Source organism: Clavelina lepadiformis, chromosome 9 (genome assembly GCF_947623445.1).
Source record: "Clavelina lepadiformis chromosome 9, kaClaLepa1.1, whole genome shotgun sequence".
Taxonomy (NCBI): Eukaryota; Metazoa; Chordata; class Ascidiacea; order Aplousobranchia; family Clavelinidae; genus Clavelina; species Clavelina lepadiformis.
In genome coordinates this window covers 10553355-10575275 of record NC_135248.1, presented here as the reverse complement: position 1 = coordinate 10575275, position 21921 = coordinate 10553355, and the positions used below count along the sequence as shown (strand labels likewise).

The 21921-nt window shown below is 34.3% G+C and overlaps 3 protein-coding genes across 6 annotated transcripts; 2 read left to right on the top strand and 1 right to left on the bottom strand.

The window, feature by feature from the left end:
* Positions 1–537: 537 nt before the first annotated feature.
* On the top strand, positions 538–3151 carry LOC143471326 (uncharacterized). The gene is made up of 3 exons (XM_076969774.1): positions 538–823; positions 1747–1879; positions 2015–3151. The coding sequence occupies exons 1-3, from the start codon at positions 644–646 to the stop codon at positions 2173–2175; spliced, it is 474 nt and encodes a 157-aa protein (XP_076825889.1). The 5' UTR covers positions 538–643; the 3' UTR covers positions 2176–3151.
* Positions 3152–3722: 571 nt separating this feature from the next.
* LOC143470104 (uncharacterized) lies at positions 3723–15044 on the top strand. 4 transcript variants are annotated; one of them, XM_076967999.1, is made up of 8 exons: positions 3723–4850; positions 5002–5104; positions 6545–6647; positions 11272–11439; positions 11943–12166; positions 12770–12843; positions 12932–13524; positions 13795–15044. In XM_076967999.1, the coding sequence occupies exons 1-8, from the start codon at positions 4675–4677 to the stop codon at positions 14343–14345; spliced, it is 1992 nt and encodes a 663-aa protein (XP_076824114.1). In that variant the 5' UTR covers positions 3723–4674; the 3' UTR covers positions 14346–15044. The 4 variants fall into 4 exon arrangements, with proteins under 4 accessions (XP_076824114.1, XP_076824117.1, XP_076824116.1 ...); XM_076968002.1 differs by lacking the exons at positions 3723–4850; positions 6545–6647 and having other exon boundaries at positions 5029–5104; XM_076968001.1 differs by lacking the exons at positions 3723–4850; positions 5002–5104; positions 6545–6647 and adding an exon at positions 6685–7189.
* Positions 15045–15725: 681 nt separating this feature from the next.
* On the bottom strand, positions 15726–21437 carry LOC143470105 (CTD nuclear envelope phosphatase 1A-like). Its single transcript, XM_076968004.1, has 8 exons — positions 20730–21437; positions 20151–20217; positions 19797–19921; positions 18617–18688; positions 18271–18387; positions 17846–17957; positions 17410–17494; positions 15726–17173 (listed from the first exon to the last, which is right to left on the bottom strand). The coding sequence occupies exons 1-8, from the start codon at positions 20865–20867 to the stop codon at positions 17110–17112; spliced, it is 780 nt and encodes a 259-aa protein (XP_076824119.1). The 5' UTR covers positions 20868–21437; the 3' UTR covers positions 15726–17109.
* Between the last annotated feature and the right edge of the window lie 484 nt (positions 21438–21921).

Below are 21921 nucleotides of genomic sequence, written 5' to 3'. Positions count from 1 at the left end.
GGTACGGTGGGCATTTCAATCAGCAAGGAGTAGATTTGAAGCAAAAAAGCGCACTCTTATATTGCGGAATTTGTTTCCCGGTAAAAGCTGATTTTCTGGGAACTCAGTAAATAGATATAGATGTTGGTCACGTACCACAGTATCAAAGACGTTGGAAAGGGGTTTTTTCATAATGTAAATCTGAGTGATGAAAAGTTAGTAGTAGTTCTTCATCAACCAGGCGATCTGGCGTGTTGAGACAGGAATTTTCACAATATTTGCTCAGCTACATTCTCACTAATTTTCTCGTTTGTCAGTATGCGCGCGCTTTAGACAATCGTTAAATGCTACTGTAAAGTTTACCTTGAGGGGCTCAGGTAAAATGCTTTTAATATAATGTATGGGCCAGTACTAGAATAGAAATTAAGGGTTTTTGGCCTATCTGTGATTATTCGCTATCGAAAAAGACAATTAATAATCAGAACTGCAACCTTAATTTCCCCAGTTAAAGCAGTAGCTTAAATTAGCTTTACAAGTTGTATTCAGCTCAGAAAACTAAATTTTTATGCCAAAAAATTTAAAGAAAATAACAACTTCTAGGACTTTAAACACAGCCAAAATTTGCTGTTGAAAACAATATCTGTTTGAAAAACAAGAAATCCGAATGACGGAATCAAAGGAAGAATCTATTCCTCTCTCGGAAGAGCAGCTTGCTGTTTACAAAACACATTTTGATAACTTCGATTTGAAGCAAGAAGGCGCTATAAAAGCTACAGATCTTGGAACTGTATTAAGGGCTTGCGGTCAAGTACCTTCGGAAGGTTGGTTGAAAGAAAGAATGAAGGTATATGACAACTTGAATTAAATCAATTTTTCTCGTTGTCTCTTTTTTATAAAGAAATGTTATGTTACTATATACAGTAAGATCTAAATTGAAAAATAAATTATTTGCAGTAACAATGGAGAGTTAAAAAGTACATGTTTGACGTAGAGCGAGAACTCAGAATAACAATAGAAAATGGTACTTGAATAAGAATCACGTACCAACTACACCGCCTAGAATATCTCTTTATAAATAATAATTAAGCAAACACCACCAGCAAAAGTTTTTTTTAGTAATTCTTGTGAATAGCACGTATATATACGCTATAAAAGCATATATCTATATGTTTCTATTTGTAAAGCACGGTTACCATAAGAACGTTTTCTTGAACAGCTTTCCAAGATGTATTGGTGTGTCGTTTGTTTACTTTGCTTCTTATCCCCAACTTTTAAAGAGGACTGGCTTCGGCCAATAAATTACGACGTTTTATTAACTGGCTTTGTTGGGACGTCTATTGTGAGTGCGGTATGTCAAGAAGTTACATTTACGAACCTTAAGTCAACACCGTTCTCAAAAATCTCAAGCTTTGTTAATGTTTGAATCGTTTCATTAACCGATTTGCCGATTTTTGTCACGAAATACAGTACCACCTAACACAGAAAAAACATATTCACAGTTGTATTGTGGTCATAGGTAATGAAACGTAACCTTTCTCGTAGCAAACCATTTTCTACGTACGATGTTGCATTCATTGAGATTAACTTTTGAATGCAACCGCAACGTGTTGTTTCTGTAATTCATAAGTATGCTCGGTCAAACAGAGAAATCCGAGCAACTTCTCACTGTTTGCTCGTTTCAAAATCATATATTTATTCTCGAAATTATATTCACCAGACGACATATGCTGTAAGTAGTTTACAAAACAGCCAACTGTGTTGCTACAGGTGGCGGATCCGGAGGAGAAAGGAATCGTGGAATGGGATGGATTTGTGAAAATTTTGCATCTATCCACAGTGCAAGGAAATCCTGACGAAGAGTTATTAGAGGCTTTTCGAAGATTTGATAAAGGACACACAGGTGTCATAATTGGGATTTCGTCAATAAGCTACATACTATATATATATGTATACATATATATATGAGCTGAGTTGTTTGTTTATTCCTATTCTGACTGTTGATTTAAATGTTAAGATGCATTTTCTTGGCATGCAGGAGTTATAAAAAGTTCAGAGTTGCGATCAATTATGACGTCATTAGGCGATACCTTGACGGAGGAGGAGGTGGAAGAATTAATCCGAGAAGCGGATCCGATGTGCAACGGATTCGTCAATTACGAGTCCCTATCCAGGACTTTAATATACGGACCAGACTAACTATACTTACCGCAGAGAGTTCGACAGATGATTTAGCTTATATATATCATGGAATTTCGTCAAACTTGAACTTGAAAGAACCAGTTAAAGTACTTTGAGCTATCCAAAGTTGATACAATATGGTATTGGTGCAGAAGCATTTTGCCGCAATCAATTAAGTCAGTCTACTTTAGGCTTTTGAAATTTTAAGTTAATATGTAGGGTGTTGAGTAAACGAGCTTTCACTGTGAAGTTTAAAGTTTTTAAAAGATTTTGATTGGAATGTTTGCAATTTAATGCAGTTTGCAGTTTCCCAATTATGAGAAAAATTGCTTATTACGTACTGTTTGGAAAGCGTTTCTGCTTTAACGCTGTTCAATCTTGTTGCCAGAAAAACTATTGTCATCCAACTTTTCCCGGTGTATCAGCAATGGAAAGTTGTTGCTGACTTTTATAATCTAAAGTATTAAACGTTCATTGGCGTGTTTTACAAACATTTTGTATATTCAGGTGGGCTTGTTTGCATTTGTGGTTTATCTTTGTGCCTCTACTCGTCGATATCAGAAACACGTGTTAACATCAAATCTATACATTATAGGGTTTGTCCAAGTTTGTTTGCTTAACTATAGTTAAGTTTTATTTTTATGTGTATATTAATCTGTTTTGACAGAGCGCTCGTTATTTATACCATCGCTACGCTTCAGGATAGTTGTAAAAATTCAATTTTTGTCTTTTTTGATGCATTATGTGCTTGTATAACTTCCTTGACTTTGTGACGTTTGTTTATTTCTTTGTCCGCTTGAAGAGAAATCAGTTCAACCCATCGTGCATCCTCAGGGTTTTTGTGAACTTAATAACTTCACTGATACTACTAAATTGTTTTAATTGAGTGAACGTCTGTAAATGTATGCGTTTAATTATCTGCTGCTTTTGTCGACGTAATGCAAACACAACAGAAAGTTGAACATACAAATAAAGTTGGAAATTTACCAATTGCTATTTTGTTTACAATTTATGCTATATGTCAAAAATTTTAAACAAAACAAGTTATAGTTTAATGTGCAGATAATACACTTTTTATAACGTTATTATTATACACACGTATGATTTTAATTCTCCTTTAAGTACCACGCCACAGCATTATTAACGTTATTTGAGTTTTTCCAGGAAAAGCGAGAGTCATCATAAATACGTTTTGACCTTTTCTTATTCTTCTTATTATATTTATATGTATTATTCTTAACAACTGAACAAACGCGTATGGATGAGAAGTTTCGGACGTTTAAAAAAGAAGCCATTTACGTACACGTGTAGATTTCAAACCGCAACAAGCTGAAAATGCCGATATCCGGCAACGTTTCAGTGACGGTTTAGTTGGTTTACCGGAGTATAGAAGGTCTGGTGCAGTGAACGATTACGATCGCAAATACGTCATGCAGTTAATTTCTAATGCCTGGTTGACAACATTGTGACGAAATAGAACGCTCGTTGGACAAATTAGCAAGTGCTCAACCAAATTGACCGCATTACAGTATAAATAAAAAACGTTTTCAATCGAAAAGTATAATTTCGATCAGATTAAAGCACAGAAAGTCGTTGTCGTCATGTCTCATCCTTTTCGGAAAAGAAATCGGCTTTTTACCGGCAGACTGCTTTGTTCGTGGTTAAATTGGGTTTGAGAAAAGAATATTGACTAATATAGTTCCCTTGATACTTAATTGCATCGAGTGTATATGCTAGGATGAACGGATTTACTTCAGTATGGGAAGATTTTCAAATTATTGTATCATTGAACAGATTGAAATTGAATCGCATGATTTTGTCCGTGAAATACAGAAAGGTCAGTGCCGCTGTGAAACAGTCTACAAGTGCGCCATGTAATGCTTTTGTTATTTCTTCTCATTTCGTCAAAGTCGGGGCTCGTTTGCGAATGCTGTCATTTACAGGGCTATCGTTTTTGTAATATGCATAGTCAATATGTTTTAAAACTGTTGGGAATTTTACACTAATTCATATGTTCTTTGTGACTTTTGTCTGATTTACTGTTTTTTGTTCTACTACTAATACCGTGTTTCTCCGAAAATAAGACAGGGCTTATATTATTTTTCGCTTAAAAATATGACACTAGGGCTTATTTTAGGGGATGTCTTTTATTTTCATTTATTAAAAACAAAGTTGAGAGTTATGTTTATTCACGTAACTTCAGGTCATTGCACTTTCGCGCTATTGACTAGGTCTTATTTTAAAGGTAGGGCTTATATTAAAATCATTCTCGAAATTCAGGCTATAGGTCTTATTTTTAGGATAGGTTTTATTTTCGGAAGAACACGGTACTTTCTTTGGGACTATATAGCTTAGGATAGTGTTAATTATCTAAGACAGTAATACAAGGCATTGAAAAAATTTACGTTGCTACAGTAATTAAATTGAATTATTAAATAATAAATAAAATTATTAAATCAAATAATCACGTTGTTAATCTTTATTCGAATTAAATTCACATATACGGTATAAAAAGTGATGACCCCCGCAAACGTGCACGATGTTGCATGGAGTGACAACGCTATATTTAACAAGAAAGGCGCTGTAGAATTTTCGAGAAGCAGCTTTGCAGAAAAGGAGAACAGGCAAAAAGAGAAATTTGATAATTCAGGAGAAAGATATGATGCAAAACCTACGCCAAGAAATTTTCCAAGGCAAGTTGCTTTATTCTTGCATTATTAAGTTAATAAACGAACGATTATTACGAACGATTAACAAATCTATCTTAGTGCGTTTTTGTTTTATGTGCTCGTTTCAACTTCGAAACAATCAAATAGAATCATTATTGGATTTTTTCTCCGCTAGACGTCAACACAGAGCAACCGATTTATGCCAAAGAAACAAACCATTTCGATGTAAAATATGTGACAAGGCATGTAGTTACCTTTCATCTCAACATCAGCACGAAGTATGTACTATTTCATACCATGCAAGAGTTTCATATTTATGATGTACATACAAACATAGGATGCAATATAAGATTTTTACACGAAAAAGACAAAGACGCTTTTGCTTATACATGATGAACTTGCAGAAAAACGTAATTTTTGCCTCCCTGATATATACATTGTTTTCAGTTATTTACTATATAAGCTATAAAATAAACCATAAGATAAATTTTGGGTCTTTCCATTTCTGGTATAGCCATAATGTAACCTATAAAAACTGAGATTTTAAATTTATAAACACAAGTTTTTTCAAATGGTTACAAAATGTTACTATTACATATGACATGATAATTATGCCTACAATCAAAGTATAATAGCAATTCTTGTAAAATTTGAAAAAATGTTTTTTGATGATAATAACATGAGCACCTGTTAATGCATGTGCTAATTTTTGGCTAAAATTTCTATCGAAAACAGCGTACAGCCTAACCTTGATCTCTGTACATAACCTGGTTTGCTAAATGGAATCAGAAAAATGCTACACTGAGCGCGAATATATAATTGAATGCAATTCTTAAATTCTTGGAAAATTAAAACATTATCTCGTCGACATTTTCCTGAGAATTAATATTTTCAAGTTCAATTGGTATAAAAATCATTATTAACTGGCAAAAACATACATTGTACATGCAATTATAACTACTTGGGCAACTTAAAGTGTTATTAGTGGGATAAATAAGTCTTAAATTATTAGTGTTGAATCAAAATCTTTTTATAACTTACTTATTAGTTAGGCTACATCAGGCAATTACAAATTAAAGATTTAAGTGGAGGGCAAAAATATAGGTCAGCAAACATTTTCAAGAGACATTTTGTAACAAATGCACTAATTATTTCTGCATTGGTCACCTCTGAATCACCATAAATCCATTGTGGTCTGCACTTGAAACCGGTCACTCGCACGACCCAAAATTAACGACATAACGTTAGGCTTTTTGGAGCCTATGTGAGAAGTTGTTGATGATGACGCGTGCTAGTCTTGGAAAAGGTTGGCAATGTTTCAATACAGCATCAGTAACTTTGGTTTCTGGTACAAGTAGGTTTATATTGCACTAAACACATGGACACATTATACATAGTTTTATACGACCGAAAGACCCTTTTACTAATCTTAATACTGATACGTGATAACTCTTTACTTTGCATAAACAATTCAATTTTGAAAAATTCGGCATTCCATCTCTGCGTCATTGCTTATGCGTTTAAGCATTGCAGAGTAAAATTCATACTTCAACTTGGCAAGTAAGCATTGCAGGAATTTCTTAGAACATGAGACGCCACTAAAAATTACATTTTTAGTTCAATTTAAAGGCAGTTTGTAGAGAAAAATGGTACTTTGTTTAAAGTTTGCCGGAAATGCTGAATTCTCTAATCTGACAACGTCTGTTTATATTTTCTAGCTGTGTCACATTTCGAAGACAAAAACAGCTTTTCAAGATTTTGAGGGATATTTAAAATACTTTAAAAAGGAAACGAATCGAAAAAATCTTGACATAAACAAAGGTAGGAACTTGAAAAAAACTTATCACTGTTAAACTTTCATTTTTCCGTTACTAACAAGTGATCAAAATTGTGTAAGCTAGCTCACAGATTTGTACATTTCTTAAAAAACGCATAGCACTCCTATAGACATTCAAACGATACAGATAGCTTGGGGAAGGCTATAGTTGTGCAATTTTAAAAGTTATAGTACGTGCATTTATCTGTCGTAATTATTGTACAAGGAAATGTCAAATACGACAGGTTAGAGTCGTCGAGTCTAGTCGTGACTCACGTTAGAGTCACGTGATTTGGCATTTCTTTTGGATCGCGAATACACACCTTTTTTCCCTTTTTTCGAATTTATGAATTTGGAAAAGTTAGGAAAACTCTTTAAAATAAACTTTCGTATCGAATTTAGTAGTTTTGATGTGATATGTAAGATTATAGTTTAAAGACATTTTAGCTCGTTTCAAACAAGAAGATTGGTGAGTTCTAGTTCAAAAGTAACATATTGGCTACTTGCTCGAACTTCGCAACGAAAGCCTATATTTGTCAGATTACAGGTAAAGTTTGTGGTATAGTCAGGGTTGCCATCAGTCTCAACTCAAACATATAAGCACGACCAGGAAACGAAAGACGAATACCACCTTAAACAGTGCACAACAGGAGAAAGCAACCAATGTTCCTAAAAAAAACGAGACACTATCTGCATGTTCTTAATTTTGGTATCTCTTTGGTACAAAATGGTATACTAAAGGTGTCAAAATGCCCAAAATACGAACCTCTGCCCTAAAAATAAGACGAAAATAAGGACGCAAATGAAAATAAGGATATTTCTTTGAAAAAAGGACAAAAATATTTTCTAAGACACGGACCTTTAAAATAAGGACAAATCTTAAAAAAAAGGACGGTATGGCAACCCTGGGTATAGTCTACCGTTGGAATTTAGTGTCTTTATTATTATCTTGTATTGATTAATGTGTTATTATTTCGTATTGATATGCAATAGCAGGTCGTTGGACAATAACAAAAGTTAAAGGTATTATAACTGAAATTTTCCTGCAAAATTTCGTATTATTATTTCCGATTGGTTTTGAATAGATTAACTCTAGCTCGCACAGTTTCTTCCTACAACAACCAAGTGAAGTTCATAGAGCGAACTAAACTATTGCGCCTGTGCACGACTTAAAAACAACTTACATTGAAAGGAGCACATATGAAACTATATAAAAGCTGTTATTTTTTAAAATCGACAACATGCGTATGGTGGGATTTTTTAATCACGATGAATATTTTTTATTTTTTACACAAGCATTCCTTATGTAGCCTATATAGTATATACTATAGCCATAAGTGGGCAGTCGAAAGACTTTGAAAGTACCGTCGGTAACGGTACCAGCACTTGACAAAAACTGTACCAACGGTACCGGTATTCCGTATTATTTTAAAAAAGTAGTTTGGTACTTTTTCATTAGTTTATACCGGTACTTTTGGTATAGCCCATAGCGTATGCTGTAAGTGTATTTCTTAACTGTACTGTGGCCCTGTCTAAAGGAGACATCAAATCAAGACATATTTGACTTCTTGTGACTTCGTTAGACTTTTGTAGATTAAAAACAAAGAATAAAAATGATTTTTTAATAAACATGCTCGTCAAACGTTGGAATATTCGCTTGTATATCGAGTACCGGGGTCGACTAAATATTTAAAAATGAATAATTTGGTACAGGAATTTGGTACTTTTTTCCAAAAGTACAGACGGTATTGATCTCAATACCAAAAAAGACCGCGGTACAATAATTTGGTACTATAGTAACGCGAAACTGCCCGCCTCTAACTATGGCCTATGAAACGTTTTTGGTTAAGACTCCAGTATATCTTCTTATGACCTTTAGTGTTAAGTTTGGGTACAGTAACACTATAGGTCTATTTACGACAAGGTTCTCGCCAGTATGAAACCACACATTTGGTTAAACCAAGCTTAGCAGAAAATGGCCATTTACTGCAGTGAGTAGCCTAATACATTATGTTACCCGCAAGTGACTAGCCCTGCATTACGCTCTGTAAAAATGCCGATGTTTAAAAAAGGCACAATTTTGAATATTTTTCTTGAATTAATTTGAATTGCCCCTCTACCGCTGTGTACAAATTTTTCTTCCTTCTTAAAAGTCTTACCTGGTACTAAATACGATCGTAAGAATTAACAAGTATTGAATGGTTTTTGAGCAGGTATGGATGGCAGCAGATGGTATAATTGTATAAGTGCGCTTACAATGTGACTAAACTTAATAAAACTTACATATAGGCCGAGAGCTGTTAACTTGTAGTAGTAGATTTTCACGTAGCTACATCAAGAAGCACCTTTTTAATTACGCAGGACTTTGAATCGAAAAATTTACCGGGTATATTACCTGGCATTTCTAGGCCCGCTAAACAGAGCTTTGCAATGTTTTGCATGTTACATTTAAACACAATACAACAGAAAATAGAATGTAAATGTAACAAACGAGAAAGCTCCATTTTATGCTACTATAAAGACGTTTCTACATAACATAGTGTGTTACTTTAACCAGTTTTAACATAACAGAATACTGCAAGTGATTCTAAACGTTAAAAACAACGTTATGGATTCGAATAACATTGACAGTGATGCTATAGCGGAAATACAACTTACAAACTCAGCTTATAGCCAACTACAAGAGATAAATTGCCGTAAACAGCAATATACCGGTTTGGTGGTCAACAATTTTGGTTTAAGCGAACTATGCAACGTGAGTTGTGGTGTCTGAGTTAAGTTTTTGCTATCGGCAAAAAAATTCTTGGCGTTCTTATAAACATATAAACAAAACGTTACATAACGCCTAAGACTGATCACGTGACTTTGTGGTTGAGATTACTGTCAAATTTTCTGCAGCCTTTAGCGTTTAGCCTAATATCGAATTGAAAAATCATTTTTGAGTCGGTATGAGTGCCAAAATGATTTCACAAAATTAAGGATAAAATAAATTATTATTATTCCGGAATTATACACCCAACTTTAGTATTAAACTAAACTTTAAATGTATATGGTTATGGAATAGGACAGTTAGCCATACGCATAGTACCTTATTTGAACTAAAAGTAGGGGCGTGTACATCTAAAAATGCTGAAGCACATTAATAACTCAAAGCCAGTTTTGTTCGATTATAATATTAGACTATTTGTTGTACAAAGATTAGCAAGAAAATGCGGTGCGTTACCACAGCATTGGGCAGCCCAAATGTATTATCTGAACACTCCTAACGCTTTGCTATGTTTGAATACCATTAGAATGTTTTTAAATCATATCGTATTGCCCCTGGCTTGTCGCTTTAAATCTGATATGGTAACTATACCTTAATACGTGCAAAGTTTAGTCAAAATGCTTGGTCATCGTAGCGTACAAGGCCATCGGTGTGTTGCTTCTTTCTCAATGCGATATCAAATTAAACTCTGAATTGAGGAGAATTGACGACATAAAACAGTGAACAAATCGTGCAACGTTACAAAGCGTTTAATGACTGAGAATTTAAGAATTTAGTTCACATACAAAGTCAGCCAATATGACATCGTTGTCACAAACGGTTAGTATTATATTACCTCCTTTTTGCGTTATTCACTGGAATACACATAATATCTCTTATATAGTTTTTAGGGTTATATTTGTTGAATTGAAACTTAACAGCTGTTTTCAATATTTTATTGATATGATCTTATACAGGCTCTGCCATTGCAATTGTAGCCTACGTTCTTCGTTATTGCTGGAGTATTTGATTTGACAGTTATAAATATATATTTTTGTGGTTTTCGTTTATTAAGCCACCCTGATCTTTATAAATCAAAACAGCAATTGTACGTTTTAATGCCAGTTGTGATGAAGTCAGGATAAGTTTAAACATGAAAAGAGTTTGACAAAAGTTAATTTTAAATGAACCCAATATGTAGTTCATGGCTCATAGCTCACTAGACATTTGCTCGAACTCGCTATAGTTTGCGTTCAGTATGCTACTTCCAGGAAAAATGTGACGTGAAAGTAGTGGTCTTGTATCCAAAAAATAACTGACGTAAAAACGTCAAATGGTTATGTAACATGCGTATTTTTTCTTTCCATATTTTCTGATTATCTTATATACATTTCTGGGATAATGTTATGGCAGAAATTGGTGTCTATCATCACACAACGAAGTAGCAGTTAAGCCAAAGCAGTCGTGGGATCAATTGATAGATTGTAATTTAGTCAAAATTACGTACTTTGTACAATTACGCTCAAGTAATGGGTGAGAGGGACGACAGCGATGACTCATTTTGCAGTGTCTATGAGCCAGAGCCTCTTAATCCGAACAAGGGATTGTGGAGAAAGATTTTACGTTGGAATCAGCGGGACGATAATAGTAGGTGTCAAGACGACTCATTAAAAATAATCGAATTAGAAAAATTGTTGCTAAAGAGCAGAGCGTAACAACCTCTACTTAGGCAAGCAACTGACTTTTCAATTTCGCCCGAGGGTTGTTTGTTTGACGTAACGTCCTTTGCAAAATATGATGTCTATGTTTAAATGACAAAAGCACTCTCTGTCGAAAACCAAACTTTTGTGTAGTAAATTTTATTCTTTATTAATTTTTGGAAGGTGGTAAGAAGCATATGTGTGAGACCTGCGGGAAACGTTTTACTCTGATAGAAAATCTCCATAGACATCAAATGATTCATACAAATGAAAGGCCTTTTAGATGCACTCATTGCGCAAAGAGCTTCAGACTTTCACAGCACCTCAAAGAACACATCAGGATTCATACAGGTACATCAACTTTTTTTTACGTTAAACTTGTGCGTGTTGTTGTTATTTATCGGAGTCGACGTAATTTGAACTAAAAGTGTGTATTGTCAGCAAAAAAATGATGGTGAAAATGCAGTAGACGAGAAAAGACTGTTCCAAGAGAAGTTTTAGTTTTGTTATTGAACTACAGTCCTATTATTAAATAAAATAAATGCGCAACCGATTGAATAGCATTTCAGTTTCACTTTTTGTGCCTGTATTTGTGTTATTTCAGTTAAAATGAAATCTAAATACCACAAAAGTAATTAGCGTGACTCAAAGAATAGAGAAACTATAGCTGTATGGCGTGAGCCAGGATAACTGGGTCAATAGGAATTTAGAATTAATCATTTCTTTGAAGGTAATAATCTTGTACTTAAAGTGACGCCATTGGGAAAGGTCACATTTCCGTAAATTTTACACAAACAATTATCCCAGAAACCGTAAAACTTTTATCTAATTACTGCTTTTCTGTCTATTTATAGGTGAAAAACCGTACAAGTGCCACACATGCGGGCACGCATTCTGCCAGATTTCGAATCTTAAATCTCATCAAAAAACTCACACCAAAATAAAAGGATATCGATGCGACCAGTGCGGCAAGGAATTTCGCCGTTCTTTCACTCTCAAACAGCACAAAATGATCCATAACAAAACAAAAAAAAGGGACTTTTGTGCCAAACGCACTTTTCGAAACCAAACCCAAGCAGTAAGTCAAACTGTAAATACCATTACATTAGGCTTTAGGGTAGAAAATACAAATCTAAAGTTTTGGGCTTTAAGTTGTTACAGCATTTAAAACGTTTTTGCGGCTTTCGGTATAAGAAATCCGTTTAATGGGAATTAATGACCAATTGTGGTTGAAAATTTATTTTTAATCCGTCCATTAACTTATTGCTAAATATGTGAAAAAAGTATTGGGCTTAAACTTTTTAAAGGAGTCAAAAATATACAAAAAATGTTTATTGCAGGTAATGTCAGCCAACTGACCTTCCGCTCTAAACAGTTAAATATCATCTTGTTCAGAAAAAATTCATATCTTGACAGCAATGCCTAGTTCAAAATATCAGCTAGCCAAAGTGCAGTATACCATAAATCTTGTCAACCTGAGGTCGTACAAGATTAAGATATCGGTGGTGTGAGAAAGTGCTAGTAAAATACCATCTTGACTGTTATCAACCGCTGATCTGTTATCAACCTCAACATCTTAAGCCTTCGTATTTTGTGTTGTGGAAGGAATTTAACGCGTTGCATAACCAAAAGTTAACGTTACGTAAGTAAACCCATTATGTAACGTTATATTTTTTTATAGAATGAAAAAAATCTTCACTACGTCGGCAATGTGCTGCTGCATGAGAATAACCCAACCAACCAACAAAATAACAGGTTAAACATTAAAAATAACCAAAATAGCAACAAACTTATTAGAAACATTTTTCTTTGTTTTTTGTGAACGCTCGATTAAATTCTGCAGAGTACGAGAAAATATGGAAAACAACTTCAGTGCTATTTATCAAGGGGACAGGTACGACAGAGGTCCGCAGCAAAATGACGTCCAAGGGGTGATGAGAAGCTACAGGTTCGGTGATCATCCTGCCAGTGGTGCGGCTCATTTCCTCAAATTTTTAAAGAAAAATCGAGATCGTAATGGCGCTACCATGGCGACTGATACCGTTCCGGATAGAGCAGATGTTGAACCCTCTCTTAGAGCTTACTCTTCAGGAGACTCTTACTCCTTTAAGAGTGCGGCTGGAAATGTACCTATGTCAGCCGAAGAGCCTCTAACATTTGGCTCCCGTAAAAGATTTTGTCGAAGTTACGAAAGCTACTTGCAACAGCTTGCAAAAGTCAATCAACAAGTGTCGCTATTTGACGGACAAAACCAAAACTTAAATTGGAACCAATTTCTCAAGCAACGTGACACTGGCAATCAGCCACAGCAAGAATATTTTGAACAAGAGCGTCATCTTGTGGATGAAAATATGGCAAGCAGATGCGCAACTCCCAAAGCAGACCATCGAAAACATACTGTTAGTGAGCAAAACGATGTTTCATCTTTTCATTCAGGTAAATTTTTAAGCATCTTATTTTTACTTTTAATTTGTTGGTTGACAAGTTTTGAACGTATTACCTTTAAATTTAGCATAATTGTTTAAAGGTAGAACACAAATAAGCGGAAAGGTTACAAAGGGATGATACTTTGAAAACTGTGTCTATAATTGTTATTTTTATTTTCTAGTACTGTATTTAATTATTTTACAATAAATATTTAAAGTAGTAAAGAACTAGATAAATACTTGCTAGTTGCTAAGTTAGTTTTAACAAACATACTTTTAGGCAACTACAAATGGAAGCGCAATCTTTTTAAAGACTGGAGCCAATTATCTACAAATCAACATTCAGAAGGCCCTCTTCGAAATTTTACAGCGGTAGAAGAAAATGAAAAAAGTCCGTTAAAGAAAGGAGAGAACGAAGATGACGAAAATGAGCTAATAAAAGACAACGACCCCAAAAGAAGAAGTACCTCCAGGCAGTCAAGCGTTAACGAAGAAGATGTCGCTTATTCACCTTTATCTTTAAGTTCGTCTCCTTCGCAAACCTGTCAAGACATCTCATGCGATCTAACTCCCGATAGCAGCGATTCACCAAAAATATGCTATTCTCCCCGCTCTAAAAGAGCCGGGTATCACTCAACGTGGGCGCCCCCTGGCGGTTTGTTGCCGCCATCGAAAGCTACAAAGTTATATTCTGACGTCGCTTTTCCTCTTGTGCCCGTGATTGAATGGAAACCGGTTTTAACCGGTTGGAAGAGCTTAATTGACGGTCAAGTTTATCCTGCTTGTGAAAGTCCTCATGACCATATTTCAGTAGGCCCTCGACCCATTTAAACCAATCCAGTTCATTGTAACTCTTAAACGTTTTTAACACACTCTCGGTGCATTTGAGCCTAAATTCAAACTACTTTGTTCTTACCGTGCAGTGTTTAAACATCAGTAAAATCAGTCTGCAATCTAGGTGACTTAGAAGGTGTAATAACCTTTGATTCAAACAAATGCGAACAATGTTTAAAATTAACCACCGTTTTCATCCAAATATAGGCTAATTTTTGCAAGAGATGTATGTTTTTTTATTTTTGAATAAAGCTTTACCATTTCAGATTTCTATTAAAACATAGCTTTAACTACACACTGGCTATCTTCTAAGGCCCAAGGATATTTTGCATACTGTATATAGCCTATGTATATTTCGCCTCACATAGCTTTTGTTGCTTCACAGTAGGTGTCACACGCCGTATGAATTTAGCATGTCGTATTGCATAAACTTGAGCTTCTGCAATGCTTTTAAGCGATTTTTGTGGTGCCGTGTTTTTGTGAAACTTATAAATTTATATTTCCGCCGTTATGCATGAAATTTCTCGGTACATGGCTTTTTCGCATGCATGCTGTAAAAGTGCACTTCAAAATGTAATTGTAATAAGCCTATATATGTTATACAAAGACCAATCGTTTTTATATTTGATTTTGGATCTAAAAAGTTTTTGTGCCGCTGCAATTGTTATGGCAATAAACTGTAATCAAGTGATTAAACAGTTTGATTTTTTAACGGTAAGAATGAACCTTTGCTGTTTGTAAAAAAAATTATTGTATCAACCAGAGAAACAATAAACTTGGCGTTTAATAACTGCTAATTAGTAATTACTAACTAGTATGCTATGATAGCATACTCTTAAATAATAAGTTTGTTGTTATGAGAGTTAAGTTCAACTTTAAAGGCAATCAATGGAACGCTGATAAATACAATAGCTGCTAGACACGTGTGGTAGCTTTGCTTACTATCTGAATTACTTTTTTACCAGTCGTAGAGAAAGGAAAAAGTTTGCCAAATCAAGCAATAGATTTCAGAGTGTCGAAATTGCACAAGCGTCATCTAGCGGTTAGCAATACACAGATACGTAGATTCGAGGGTTTACAAACACCATCAAGCGATAAACAATTTTGCATATAAAATTTCGTTGCACTCTTTTAGCGAGCTAATGAAAATTTAAAACCAAGCTTTGGAAATACTTCGTAAGGGCGGAAAATTTACTATCGCATAACAGTAGCATAGCGTCGTTTCAATTGGAATTCGCTATCCGTTATTAGCTCCGTAATAAATAAGCATAATAAGCAAGAGTTCGTCATATCACCAAACTGCCATTAAATACTGCCGCAGGATGGGTATCGGCTACTTGTCACAGTTTCTTCGTCTAAGTCTAAACAAACACAACAGACTTGTCATTTGTTTATTGAAAATAAAACCGTGGCCAAGAAAAGAACCATCTACAAACTACATGTCGGAAGATATAACACCACATTACTAACGACTACGATCGTGGGAGAAATTGACCAGTAATACGAGATGGAAAAAGTTTGCAAAGATAAGGACATTTTCTGAGGTAACTTGCCAACGTCTGTAAGATTATCGCGACTTAACGAGAAAATTGGTAACAAAAAATTGCTGATGACGTCGAAACAAACACGATTTTTCAATTCAGCCATCTGGAGTTTCTTTGGACAAGTTACAGCACAAAAATAGTGCAATGCCGGTGGAAATAATTAGCGGAGATTTTAGTACAAGCTGTAGATGTGATCTTTGTAAGGCTGCAACCACCTCAAACTAAAACAATTCCCAGACCGTGGTTGCTTGGATAACAGGCTAAAAAAACTTTATCGTAAAGCAATCTGTTTGTACATGGCCCTAATACCAAGACCTCTGTTGAGAGAAATATGGAAAATTACTCTTTTCAACACGGATCGCAGATATCTTTTCAGACGCGTACAAGAGTCCAAATAATTGTTGCTACTGAATGCAGACGATGTGCTAACAACACCTCCAGGAACTAAATATAATAGGTGTCTTAAATTAGCAGGGATAAGCATAGTTTGATGTGATGCACAGGAAAAAATAAATACGGTTTTGAAAACGGTTACAGGATTGTGTCTACTGAAATTATCACGCTAAGCAGTGCTGGAAAATTAAACGGCATTTTCAATAGCTTTTAGGTTTACGAGGAATAAAAGAATACAAAATATGACTAAAATTATGCTAAATGATACAAAATAAAATTTAGTTTGTACATTTGGTGACAATGATCTTGCTCACAGTAAAACATGGGCAACATGAAAACAACCACATTAGTTGTTAATCTTGCACAAAAATTTCAACCTATTAATTTAAAAAGCTATAGAGAAGCAATAAGTTGTGTAAAAAAGCTAATCCGCATCTCCACGGCCTCAGGTTTCTTAAAATGACTTTGAAACTGGTCTGATTAAACCACACAATCCTTTTCAATCAGCGAATTCCATACACGTGAGGTTGCATGGCGAGTATGGTTGAGTAAGTGGAAACTGCATTGTTTCGTTTGAGTTTTTATAAAAGCAGTACATATCCAGCCACTGGAATTTGTAAAGATGCGTGAGTGATCACTTATTGCACAGCCAATACCAAAAAAGTTTATGTGGGCCCCAAAATGTGACCAAAAAACATGCTGTGATTGTGAAGTGTCGGAGACTATGTCAAGTAAATGCTTAATGGCAGTGGTCGATATTCACCAAAAATAATTGTGAAAAAACAGAATACTTTCAGGTGTCTTGAAACACCACATTTCGGTTGTCATTGCCACTGCATGTGCTGGACTTTATTCCTATGTAAAATGTTACGAACATCATTGCAAAACCTGAAAATGAAAACAGATAAAACAAACTTACCGGCTTTATGATCAAAAGTTACAGAAAGTTTTTAGATAACATATGCACATAAATAATATTTTTAAATACATATACAAATATATTTTGCATGTTAAAAAGAAAAACATTAACATAGCAGCAAGTTCTTTTAAATATTGTTAAGAATCTTATCATTTGCTCAAACAAAATTTATTTTCATTATAAAGATGCCTACATCAAAACTTACCTTAATGCATCAAGCATGGGTAAAACGTTTAAAAGCGCTGTATCAAAAGGGTCTGCAAACCAGGATTTAATTGGAACAGCATTCTCTGTTGAAATGAAAAGATTCATCAAAATCAATGTTACAATACATAACGCTGATTGAAACCATGACATAAGGTATTATTGATGAGTGCAAGTTTGAGTGAGGTAAAACCTAAGTACAATGATTTTTGCAAAACTTCAGTGAAATTTTCGTCCGAGCTCCTAGGAACTTAATCTGTTTATCACTCTAAATTTTGCCTTACAAATTAATACAAGCAAATATCCAATTAATAAGAAGTTGTACTGGACGTAGTATTGCTGGAATGGTGATAGTAAAAAGCTATCAACTTATACGAGATAATGATTGTCATGGCGATAAGGCTAACAGCTTTCTTGTAAAATTTTAAAATCAATACCAGGAAATCCTTTATAGGCCCCAGGTGAATTGTCCAAAATTATAATGCTGGATAAGTCGTTGTGAACAAATGAAAGGTCCTTTGTAAAGCTGCCAGTGTCTACTTTACAATGCTAAATAAAGAAAAAGGTACATTAACAGCATCATATCATTTAGTCACACATGAACTTGAAATTGTAACATCAAAATTATTAACTGAAAAGCTTTTAGCATACAAAAACCACCTTTTACATTCTAAGATTGCAACGCAAAAAGACTGATGTTAAGATAGTCAATGTTATCATTGACAAAAATGATGTCTCATTGTTGGCCAGCACCAGGCTTTTTCCTTAAAATCTTCACAATATAAATCAGGACAGCGGGGAGAGTTAGGACACTTAGAACATTGCACAAATATTTCCTAACCGCAGTATGACTCATAACTACCTGTCGATAATATCTTCTGGTCAGTGCCCCCCTGTTTTTGTCCAGACGATCACAAACAGCAGATCCATATATTTCCATTGATGCAGTAAAAACGACTAATTCATACCAATCACTGACCTAATTTATTCAAATATACAGCTGTTTTAAGAAATACATACAAGTCCAATAGGATACAATATATGGTAGTTTACAAAGGGCTGTGAAACGGAATTTTATTGTTCATAACAACATACTTCCGGTTATGCTATCTACAAACTATGACGGGATATTTCAAACTTTCTATAAATCGCATTTGCAGCTCTGTATATCACAACTAAAGCTTTGTAGAAGCAGACAACAAACTTACCACATTTAGGAAAAAGTCAACATGTGGTCGCTTATGAACGAAAAACTTTACAGGGTGTCTGTCAATCACTACCTGTGTTATATAACATCAACATAGAGTAGGAATTAAAACCATAACATGTCCGTGACCACATATATACACAACAAGTGCTGAATCTTAACGACTATACAATGCATTTATGAATAAACAGGAAATACAACGTTTAAAGACTAACTGCTTATTATTATGTAAAAATATAAACTTTGAGAGACCGTTGGACAAATATACCAGATTGATCGTTTTTGTATCCAAATACACTGTTTTAAAAGAATTGCTGTTAGTAATATTTTTCACACACCTTAACAGGGCTGAATGAATATGCATGAAATTGCAAGAAATACAAATAAATACAAATAAAAACATCCAGTTAATACAAGTAATTTAAGCAAACTTTCCAGGAAAAAGCGGTCAAATTAAACATTCTAGGTTTTGGTGAAGTTCATACAAAGCTGAGTTTTTATTTTGTATTTGTTAGTCAAATAGTAATAGTATGCCATTCAACTTACAGCAATTATATTGCATAAATAGCATTGTGGTCATTTAAAACACACTATAAATTATGTAAAAACAGCAAAGTATGTTAAGACAAAATCTGCCTAAAATCCTTAAACAAAGCTTAGTAAGAAATGCTCACTATAATGTAATTATCAAATCCGAACATAAATCTCTGGCGGAATGGTTCATGCATACTGATATCTGCAGTTAATAGGCGTGTCAGTTCACAGTGCCTACTGTGTTTACATTGCTGCAATGAAAGTCGATCGTTGTTGAGTGAACCAATAATGAACAGTAAAATAACTTATTTGCAATGTCCAAACAGTTGGAAGTAATCCATAAAAATGTTCTAACATTGGTGCATTTGTTCTTCCATGCATTGGCTTATTGCAGCTGTGTTGTTTAAAATATGACAGAATGCTAAAGAGTGTTCGACATAATTTAATCACCACCCATTGGTCAGTTAATAATGCGAGCTTGATCTAAGAGAGGCGTTAAAAATTTCCATCACTATGTCTGTTTTGAAATCTTAGCTCTCTCTTGCCTGTGCAACTAAACATGATGTATCAAAATGCATTTTACAGAAAAATAGAAAAGTGCATTATACACAAAAAGATAGATTTAAAACGTAGTAGAACTACTGTACCTTTAATACAAAATCTGGTGGTGTATCAGGTTTTACACTCGGTCGTAATAAGCCTCCACTGTCATGGCGCGAATGAATCAATGTCTCATCAAGGTCAAGAACAAGAACTTTTTTCTTCAACTGATCTATTGTGTAAATTGATTGTAAATACATAGTTTGCTATGAAAAAAAAGATGCTCGATGAATCAATTCTTTATGAAATCAAATTTTAAAGTTTGAGAGATTCATTATTTTAAAAAGTCATTGTTGCTGGGTTTTAAACAATGTATTCTCTGTATAATGGTGAGTTTCAAACTTGAAAAATAAACAGTATGTAAATTTATTGTACAGTTAACAGGATATTTAGTTTCTTACTTAGTCGCAGTCTGGATATTGGAGTGATTGGCATGATTTCGTAACGTACAGTTTGGTGGGCAATTACCTGTTTAAAACCAGTAAACATAAAGAAAACACGTAATCAACAAAAAGTATCCAATAAGCTTTACGAATGCATTAGATCAAATATACTGCATAAATCTATCTAACACGTAAGGTGTATGCTTAATTTGTTGTTGAAACCGCAAATTTCAAACCTTGATATAAAATGCTTAAGGGCAAATTAAAATTTAGTGCTCATCAAGATAATGTACCTAATCATCAGGCATAATGATATATATATTCCTAAAAACATGCTGCAATTTCGCATTATTCAAAAGTATTTCACTGACAGACAAAAACTTGATGGTGGCTGAACCGTGTTAACCCAGTATAATTAGTAATAAAAAAGCAAGAATTATAAAAAAGCCACCTCTTAGTACACCCGATGAGGCAAGCTTCTGCTTGCGAAAGCTTGTGTTGAAAAATTAAAAATAAAGTCAACTCCACAGTGTCATCCAATATCTTGCCCTTTTACAACTACTTTTACTGCTACAACAGACAAATAACAATACATACCTTTCTGACATTTTTGCGGAAGAAGTAGAGCAGGAAACTCCACACGGCGGATAAAATGTTGCAAAATGTTTTTATAAACATTGGCTCGAGCCAGTTCGATGACTGATGTGAGTTTTCGGATAGATTTGTGGCATGCATATGACACCGTAATGACACAGTGCTTCACTATGCCACTGATCCACCAATTTTTACAAGTAAAAGCAATAAATTCCCTAAATGTTTGAAGCTAAATAGAGATAAATTCATATAGTATTAAAGAACAAGGAGAAAATCAGTGGTGGTTAGTAACGAAGTAGTTTTACCTAAGTCTTCTACTACATTACTACTAAATTTCTTCTACTTTGTCAACTTACTTAACTAGTTCTGTACATGGGTAATTCTACTTTTATTTAAGTAGTTTTTAGGCCAAAGTATTGTACTTGAGTAGGTTTCCCAATGCTGAAATAGAAAGTAGTCAGTGTTTCAGTTCGAAGAGAATTTGCGGTAGTTTTCATTTGCCATCACATCCGCACAAAGCGTGTATATACAGTCTATAACTTCATTTTCACCCAACAATACTCTGACAAAGGACAAACGTATGTTTGAAACTATTTATCTTCATAAAAAGTATGTATTTCCTTGCAGTCGTATTGCTTTTAGTAAGCTCTTGGTAATTTGGGCTTTTACAACCTCATATTTTAGATCGATAATGATTTCCCAAACTACTTCTTACTTAAGTAATTCAAAATGTGTTACTTTCTACTTCATACTTGAGTAGTTTTAAACAGCAATACTTCTTCTTAACAATACTTCTATGCTTAAGTAACTTCTGCAGTTACTTTGACCACCATTCTAGCAAATAGAATATGATACCAGTATGATACCAATACTACTATAACTATTTATTATGCATATTGTACAATACTTTTGTACGATTTTGCAATAAACTGAATTCAAAAAGATATCGGTAATTAAATTTCTATTACTTGTAACAAAAAGAATGAGAAACGTTCAACCAAAAGCCACATAAAATTATACAAAAAACTTTACAATGTTATGCTATTTGAATTTATGCATATGTATCATAACGATTGCATCACATAGAGTCTATGTCATAGACTATAGCTGGAGATTATGTTTAAAAAAATTTGTAGAAGAGAAGACCGGGTACATCTACAAATTAAGACAATGACGGTCTGATAATTAATCTAAG